At 45.2% G+C, this 9,489-nt stretch overlaps 1 protein-coding gene across 4 annotated transcripts in view; it reads right to left on the bottom strand.

Moving 5' to 3' along the window:
* Window positions 1-3,241, bottom strand: part of LPCAT3 (lysophosphatidylcholine acyltransferase 3) — a 46,519-nt gene extending 43,278 nt beyond the window's left edge. Inside the window, exon 1 of one of the 4 annotated variants that reach the window (XM_074403447.1) lies at window positions 2,970-3,241. In XM_074403447.1, coding sequence (XP_074259548.1) covers window positions 2,970-3,120 — 151 coding nt within the window. In that variant the 5' untranslated portion in view covers window positions 3,121-3,241. The remainder of the gene's footprint in view (window positions 1-2,969) is intronic. The other 3 variants (XM_074403448.1, XM_010332886.3, XM_003944876.4) reach the window with 3 other exon arrangements.
* Window positions 3,242-9,489: the final 6,248 nt, after the last annotated feature.

A 9,489-nucleotide genomic window follows, 5' to 3' on the forward strand; every position in this document is an offset into this window, starting at 1 on the left:
GCAATAGTGTATGTGAGATAGGAAGGGAAGATGTGGGAAATGGTAGAATGAGCGAGGGGGCTTGGGAGTGTGGTAGATGCATTACACCAAGTGTTTATTACTTTGATGATTGGTGGTAATGAGAGAAGATGAGAGGAGTGAAATATGCAGAAAACAATTTCCTAGTCAGCTGTATGCCCTGTGACAGTACACAGCAATAGCCCAGCAGGAGTGCACAGGCAGTATATGATTATGTCAACACACAAAAGTTGAAGTCCAAGTCCTAATTCCAGCCCTAACTCCATTTAACAGATTGCCCCTTATAACTGGTTGCTACTTGTGTTACATTCTCAATTTATTGTTGAGAAACCAACAGTTTCCTAACTAATGAATGTAATACTTTTTTTTTTTTTTTTTAGAAAGGGTCTTGCTCTATCCTTCAGGCTGGAGTGCAGTGTAGCCTCGAACTCTCAGGCCCCAGTGATCCTCACACCTCAACCTTGGGAGTAGCTGGGACCAAAGGCATAGCATGAGCCACCACAACCAGCTCATTTTTTAAATTAAAAATTTTTTTTTTTTTTTTTTTCCTGAGACAGGCTTGCTCTGTCACCCAGGCTGGAGTGCAGTGGCACTAACTCAGCTCATTGCAACCTCCACCTCCCGGGTTCAAGTGATTCTCTTGCCTCAGCCTCCCAAGTAGCTGGGATTGCCGGTGCCCACCACCACGCCCAGCTAATTTTTATATTTTTAGAAAAGATGGGGTTTCACCATGTTGGCCAGGATGGTCTCAAACTCCTGACCTCAAGCAATCTGCCTGCCTTGACCTCTTGAAATGCTGGGATTACAGGTATGAGCCACTGCGTGCCGGCCTAATTTCTTTCCGTTTTGTGTAGAGACAAATAAAATGTTGCCCAGGCTGGCCTCAAGCGATCCTCCCACCTGGGCCTTCCAAAGTGTTGGGTTTATAAGCATGAGCTGCTGCGCCCTGTCAAATGTAAATGCCAATTACAATGCCAACAAATAACTGAGTCAGAAGCAGGATGAAAGAGTAGCAAGTTCACCGGGCGCGGTGGCTCAAGCCTGTAATCCCAGCACTTTGGGAGGCCAAGGCGGGTGGATCACAAGGTCAAGAGATCGAGACCATCCTGGTCAACATGGTGAAACCCCGTCTCTACTCAAAATACAAAAAATTAGCTGGGCATGGTGGCGCGTGCCTGTAATCCCAGCTACTCAGGAGGCGGAGGCAGGAGAATTGCCTGAACCCAGGAGGCAGAGGTTGCGGTGAGCCGAGATCGCGCCACTGCACTCCAGCCTGGGTAACAAGAGCGAAACTCCGTCTCAAAAAAAAAAAAAAAAGAGTAGCAAGTTCAAAGCTGGTTAGTGCAAATAATCCCAGATTGGGTTGCCGATAAATCTGGATGATGTCTGGGTGACACTGAGCAAATTGCACAGCCTCAGTTCCATTCCATCTTTAAAATTTTGCAATTCTACAGAGGAGGAAAAAGGTGATCTTTATTTGGAAGAAAGGAAGATATTGATTTGATATGTAACAGGCAAGTAACAATGCTATTAGGCAAGGTTGTTTAAATATGAATTAATGCCTATCCCATTATCTAGATTAGCTTAACACTCTATGGTGATATTATATGTCAGTGTTTCTACCGAATACTGGATAAATGCCAAACTTCTCTCTGGCATTTAAGGCTTTTCCATATCTCCCCAACTTTAACTCAAACTTCTTAGGGTTCAGACCTCTAACCCTCTGCTCTGGCCCCTGTTCTATTTCCTTATCACCACTTTCACTTTTGCTTAATCCTTCCCACCCACCCTCTCCTAAAGTTCTATAACCTTCATAAAACCTTCCAACTTCTTAAATTGTGTGTGTGTGTGTATGTGTGTGTGTGTGTGTGTATATATGTGTGTATATATACACATATATACACACATATATACACATATATACATATATACACACACACACACACACATACACACACACACACACACACAGGTATTTCCTGAGCTTGGCCTTCCTACAGGACTTTACAGCAATCCTATGTGGTAGGCACTGTTGTCCTCATTTCATAGATAAGGAAATTAGGCCCAGAGAGTTTATGTGGCCTGCCTAGAGTTCTTCAGTTTGTGAGCAGCAGCAAGGCTGGGTCTGATTTGTTTGCCTTCAAAGCCCATACTTTTTTCCATTGTACTATGCTGCCTCCGTGTATTAAACCATGGAGTGAGGATGCGGTTAAAAAAAGCCTATAAACCAGTTATAATACAGCTTGTTGTGGCATAAATTCAGATACACCACATCCTTTGAACCACACATGTAATAAATGCTTGGAATAGCATGGATCATTTTTAAAGAGCTTGTTAGTCCTGTTTCCCAAGTCCAGCATTAAAACGATATTCCAGGGTAAATGACAGGTAGGTGGCTTGGAAAATAAAAATGCAACATGGTGTAAGAAGAAAACAGTAGGAACGGGACAGAAAAGAGACGGAAGTATAATATAAGCTGGCAATAAACAAAACAGACACTCGGAATATTAAGTATGAAAAGGCTGAAAGGGCCAAAATTCCTAAGTTAGGGGCCCTATGACTACCGATGAGATGAGCGCGTGTGCGGGGTGGTTGTTAATGACAGAGCAGGACACATGGACAGAGAGCGGAACTCAAGAGAGCGACAAATAAAGACAGGTCGTGAGAGCAAGAGTAGAGCCTGGCATGAGAGGGCGGGGGCCCGACTGAGGGGCCAGAGGGCACGACAGGGGTTGAAGAGAAAGGGAAAGAGCTTTAGAGGGCACAGCGCCCCACACTCGAGACAGGACTTCTGTCTTCCCTCAGTAGCTGTTGATGTGCTTCAGGATTCACATCCGCACCCAGCACAGCCCTCCCGGGTGGCTCCGGGAAAAGGGGGAGGTCCTGTCCCCATTCCTCCCCTAGTCCCCGAGGACTCTGCGAGGGGCGGAAGGAGGCAGGAGGGTCCTTACCCAGGAAGATGGAGATGATCAGCCGCAGCGCCTGTTCTGACGCGCCCAGGGCCGTCGCCAACTTGCTAAGGCTCAGCTCCTGGAAACCCGCCTGCAGAACCCCCACCAGCGCCACCACAGTCGTCTGGTCCCCCTCGGCTGAGGACGCCATCTTAACTCCGGGCGCCCCACAGGGACCCCCCAGCAACGCGCGCCCCGAATGCGGGCAAAACGCTATCGCTTCACCCCTAATTCCGGCTCGGGGCCCGCCCGCGGCGTGCGCATTGGCTAGAGGCCCGCCCCTCTGCGCCAGCTCACTCTGTTATTGGCCGACCCGCGCGGAGGGCGGGGCCTAGGGCGGCAAGGTAGAAAGAGGGCGGGTCTGAAGGTTTGTAAGGCAAAGGTGACTACTGCCGCGAACGCACATGGGGCAGGCGGAGGGCAGGGCGGGGCGTGGCGTCGGGACCCGGAGCTGCCACTGGAAAGGTCTGAGCCGGTGGCTGGGCGACCGTTCAACTCCGTTCGAAGTGCTCCGGGGAGGAGCCCTCTGGGGCGGGCGTCCGGCCGGCTTGTTCGCTGCCTTCCCATTGGCTGAGGAGGGAGCAGGCGAGAGTCTGAACGCGGCGGGGCCGCCCGCGCTGGGGTTACTCTCGGTCGCCGGCGCTGGGGTTACTGGGGCATGTAACGGGGAGGCGGGAAGGTCCGCGCCGCCCCTAGCGCGCCTCCTAACGGCGCCTCCCGGCCCGTTCTTAAATTCTTAGGCTGTTAAGACTGGTCGCCTTCACTGCCGGAGGTTCGGGGAAAGCCCGGTGCCCCAGGAACATTCCATTCCTTGTCTGCTCCTTTTATATCATGGACCCCTTTTCCATACAATTTCCTGTAGTAAAACGTGACCTTCCCCCTCGAGAGGCGATGAAATTAAGATGTGGCTATTTAACACTTAATATTTTAATTAAAAATTCAAATAGTTTTGCACTGAGTAATACATGTCTATGATAAAAGTTCTAACAGTAGAAATGTAAAACAGAAGAGTCCTATCTTCTGGCTTTCCAGTCTCATTCCTGCAAGTAATCCTGATCAGATTACGAAAAAAAAAAAAAAAAAGGTGTAGAGCACTTAACCATGTGCGAGGTACTGTGCTGGGCTTGGGAATAGAATCAGGAGCCCAGAGCCACCAGTGGGAGGATGCACAAATAACAGCAACAATGAACGTGTTATTGCAAATGAAGGTAAGTGCTCTGAAGTAGAGTCAAGGTTCTGTGAGAGTATGTAACAAAGGAATACTAAGAGCTTACTGCAATTACTCTTAGCTGCAATAATTTGTGGCGCATTCTTGTAAAATTACAGCGTATACTTCCATAGCACTTGCACTTTATAAAGCGCTTTAATCCATATTATTTCGCTTGCTTTGGCTGTGCAACAGAATATTTATTATGATGATGTCCCCTTATAGACACAAAGGCTTGGAGAAATTAAGGAACTGGAGAAGTTCCTTTGCAAGTAATCCGCAGACAGAATTTAAACCTAGGTCTGTCAAATTCCCTACCCCTACTCCCTTTTTGGGCAAAATTTTAAAAAAAATTTCATTCACACAGAAAAGTAGAGAATAATATGACTTTGTCAGGTTAGGAAACAAACATCACGTATACATTTGAAAAGCTGGTATAGCCCTTCCTTAGGCATTTCCCTCCTTCCTTTCTCTTTCTCTTTCTCTTCCTTTCCTTTCTGTTTGCTCTTTGCCTACCTCTTTGCCGACTTTGCTATTTATCAATCCCATACCTATTTTTTTTTAACAAGTAATATAAATTTAATTAAAGGATGTGGAAAAAGTCATACAGGCACACTAAAAATGAATTGGAATCCAGCATCTGACACTGATTAACATATTTAGCAGATTAGATGAGACCTAAATTTCTGTAAACAACATTGAAAAACAGAGGTGTTTTTTGTTTGTTTTTTTTGTTTTTTTGAGACAGAGTTTCGCTCTTGTTACCCAGGCTGGAGTGCAATGGCATGATCTCGGCTTACCGCAACCTCCACCTCCGGGGTTCAGGCAATTCTCCTGCCTCACTCAGCCTCCTGAGTAGCTGGGATTACAGGCACGCACCACCATGCCCAGCTAATTTTTTATATTTTTAGTAGAGACGGGGTTTCACCATGTTGACCAGGATGGTCTCGATCTCTTGACCTCGTGATCCACCCGCCTTGGCCTCCCAAAGCGCTGGGATTACAGGCTTGAGCCACCGTGCCCGGCTTTTTATTTTATTTTATTTTATTTTATTTTTTTATAAAGACGGTGTTTCACCATGTTGGTCAGGCTGGTCTTGAACTCCCGACCTCAGGTGATCCACCTGCCTTGGCCTCCAAAGTGCTTGGATTACAGGCGTAAGCCACCACGCCCGGCTTCATTCAGGGTAAATGTCCTCTACAGGTGTACCGTTTTTAAATCTATTATATCATATTTTTACTATACCTTTTATATGTTTAGATGTGTTTAGAGACACACAAATAGTTATCATTACAATTGAATTACAATTGTCCACAATATTCATTACAATAACATGCTGTGCAAGTTTTTAACCCAGGAGCAATAGGCTATATACCCTTGTAAACTGAAAGTAGAATTGGAAGCCCACACTAACTGACGGAATGGACCCTCTCCTGGCAAAGGGGACTCCAGAGTAAACTTGAAAACTGAGTTCTTGGGCATGATGGGAAGAGGTCAGGCACGCCTCCCTATGCTCAACCCTCCCTCCCTAACCAGTTTAGGCTTTCTAATCTAAGGGCTGATCAGAAACCAGCCTTTTCAAAAGACTCCACCAGCGATATCAACCAACTGCCTGATATTGCCTCTCTTTTTTTTGCCTGATAAGAGACCCTTGACTGGCCTGTTTACAGAGAATGCACAGTGAGGGTTTTCCTGTCCTCTGCTTCACCTTTTGATGCCAGAGGGCCAAAAACTCTACCCTTAGATCACGATATTGCCACTGTTTTTTGAACAAGGGGCCCACGGAGAAGCATGAAGCTCAATGGCGCATGAGTGTGTTTCTCCTTTCATAAAACCCATCACTCCTTTAACTTATTAAATATGTATATTTGGCCACCCCACTCAGCATAAATTTCTCTTCCCTTTGCCCCTCCCTTAAAGTGTCTGTTTCTGGCTTCTGTCTGGAGGCTATGCTTCCCAGCCTGTCAGAATGGCTGCCCTGTAGGCTACAACCCTTTATGAGAAATAAAGCTCTCTCTTTTTTAGATTTATGAACCTCATCACCGTGACATACCTGGGGACGTTGAGCCCCTAAATTCTGATGGATCTTTGCCAGTTAAAAAGTTCTCCCCAGGGCCGGGCGTGGTGGCTCACGCCTGTAATCCCAGCACTTTGGGAGGCCGAGGCGGGTGGATCACGAGATCAGGAGATCAAGACCATCCTTGTCAACATGGTGAAACCCTGTCTTTACTAAAAATACAAAAAATTAGCTGGGCTTGGTGGTGCGTGCCTGTAATCCCAGCTACTCAGGAGGCTGAGGCAGGAGAATTGCCTGAACCCAGGAGGCAGAGGTTGCGGTGAGCCGAGATCATGCCATTGCACTCCAGCCTGGGTAATAAGAGCAAAACTCTGTCTCAAAAAAAAAAAAGTTCTCCCCATTCCCAGAGGAAGCATCCTACCTGAGAGGACTAACCTTGCATTACCTGAGACACTGTAATGGCCTCCCTGAGACAGTTGCCGAGCAGGACAAAGCTGGTGCTCCTCAGGACCCTTCCCCACTCTTTGCTTCTAGACCTGTAACTAGACTCAAATCCCAGCATGCTCCTAAGGTTAGGGACAAAGTGTGACCCATGAGGACGTGTGCAACACTCCAAAAGAACAGCTTAAGAGTTCTAAGTTATACAGACAGAAATTTTGGGAACATGTATGGGAATAGATATTGAAGGTGTGGGATAACGGTGGGAGGAACATAAAACTGGATCTGGCCAAATTTATTTGTATGGGCTTACTAAGTAGAGGTTCTACATTTAATGTGGCACCTCAGAGAGTTAGGAAGGGCTCTAAAAATTTGTCTAGCTATTTAGCTGAGACATGGACCAAAGGTGGGTCATAATGAGTAAATTAGAAATTCCAAACATGCCTTGGTTTAATGTAGAGGATGATATTCAAAGGCTTAGCAAGATTGGAAACTTAGAGGGATTGTCATTCAGAAACTATTTACCCACACTGGAAGGATCCAGAAGACCTATCTTTCACCATTATTGTGAGAAATAAATCTGTGGCCAGGCATGATGGGTCATGCCTGTAATCCCAGCACTTTGTGAAGTCCAGGTGGGAGGATAGCTTGAGGCCAGGCGTTCAAGAGCACTGTGGGCAGCATAGTGAGACCCTCTCTCTACAAAAATTAAAAAAGCAAAACATGGCCAGGCACACTTGTAATCCCACCACTTTGGGAGGCTAAGGTTCGCGGATCACCTGAGGTCAGGAGTTCAAGACCAGCCTGGCCAACATGGTGAAACCCCTTCTCTACAAAAATACAAAAAAAAAAAAAAAAAAAAAAATTAGCCGGGCATGATGGTGGGTGCCTATAATTCCAGTTACTAGGGAGACTGAGGCAGGAGAATCACTTGAATTCGGGAGCCAGAGGTTGCAGTGAGCCAAGATTGCATTATTACACTCCAGCCTGGGTGACAGAGCGAGACTTTGTCTCAAAAAAACCAAAACAAAACAACAAAAAAAAAGTTGGGCATGGCTGTGAACCTCAAATATCTGAGATGGTCTCAGTTAACTGAGAAAATTTATTTTGCTAAGGTTGAGGACTGCACCCATAACACAGCCTCAGGAAGTCCTGACCACGTATGTGCAAGGTGGTCAGGGCACAGCTTGGTTTTATACACCTTAGGGAAACATGAGAATCAATATGTGTAAGAAGTACATTGGTTCTGTCCAGAAAGGTGGAGACAGCTCAAAGCAGGGAGAGGGCTTCCAGGTCATAGGTAGGTAAGAGACAAATGGTTGCATTTTTTTTTTTTTTTTTTTTTTGAGATGGAGTCTCCTTCTTGTCACCTAGGCTGGAGTGCAATGGAGCAGTCTTGGCTCACTGCAACCTCTGCCTCCCAGGTTCAAGGGATTCTGCTACCTCAGCCTCCCAAGTAGCTGGGACTACAGGTACCTACCACCATGCCCAGCTAATTTTTGTAGTTTTTTTTTTTTAAGTAAAGACCGGTTTTTACCGTATTAATCCGGCTGGTCTTAAACTCCTGACCTCGTGATCTGCCTGCCTCAGCCTCCCAAAACAATGGGATTACAAGCATGAGCAACCACACCCGGCATTTTTTTTTTTTTTTTTTTTTTTTGAGGTGGAGTCTTGCTCTGTCGCCCAGGCTGAAGTGCAGTGGTACAATCTTGGCTCACTGCAACCTCCGCCTCCCAGGTTCAAGCAATTCTCCTGCCTCAGCCTCCCAAGTAGCTGGGATTACAAGCACCCACCACCATGCCTGGCTAATTTTTGTATTTTTAGTAGAGACGGGTTTTCACTATGTTGGCCTTGCTGGTCTCAAACTCCTGATCTCAGGTGATCCACCTTCCTCCCAAAGTGCTGAGATCATGGGCATGGGCTACCACACCTAGCCAGGATCTGCAAGGTTTTTTTTTGGCTAGTCAAGTGAAGCAGTGGGAGTAGAGAAGAAACAAAGAAATCTGTAACTGGTTGTGATCAGTTAGTTGTAAACACCACTGCGCTCGGACCAGCTGATCAGCAATGTTTTAAGCAAAAAGTCTTAGTTCAGTTCATGCAGTTAATTCCTGTTCTGCTTGATATTCATTAATGTTTTAGCTTCCAATCAGTCCTGAGAGATTTTCCTCTATTCCAATGTCACAATCTCCAAAGTTATAAAAAATCCATATACAAGGCTGGGCGTGGTGGTTCACGCCTGTAATCCCAGCACTTTGGGAGGTTGAGGGGATCAGATCACAAGGTCAGAAGATCAAGACATCCTGGCTAACATGGTGAAACCCTGTCTTAAAAAAATCTTTTTTTTTATTAAAAAAAAATCTACATACTAGAGTACCTGTTAGAGTTTTATAGGTGATTATAAAACCACCTTGTAAAGGGGATCAAAACAATACAACAATTGTCCATAGATGATAAAAAAGTCAAAGACGCATTGATAAGGAAATTTGTTACTTCTGTGGCACACAATAATTTTAACATAATAATTTTGATTATTACTGATAATGTACACAGTCATATTAGAATTACAGGAGTTTCCCACAATTTTGGAACACATACCAATAACATATTTAGTCCAAAGAAAACCAAACACCATTTTATATTTGATGATACTTTTTATATAATTTTTGTACCAAATTAGCCAAATTATGTCATTTTTGGAATTTAGGGAAACTCAGTATCTTAAAGGAATAATTAGGTCAGAAAAAGACATAACTTATAATTTGATTTTGGAAAGTTTGTCAAATATCAAAGGTTTACAACAATTGATATCACAATATAGGATCACAGGTCATTGTAAAATAAGTCACTTATTTAACCAA

Source organism: Saimiri boliviensis, chromosome 7 (genome assembly GCF_048565385.1).
Source record: "Saimiri boliviensis isolate mSaiBol1 chromosome 7, mSaiBol1.pri, whole genome shotgun sequence".
Classification (NCBI taxonomy): Eukaryota; Metazoa; Chordata; class Mammalia; order Primates; family Cebidae; genus Saimiri; species Saimiri boliviensis.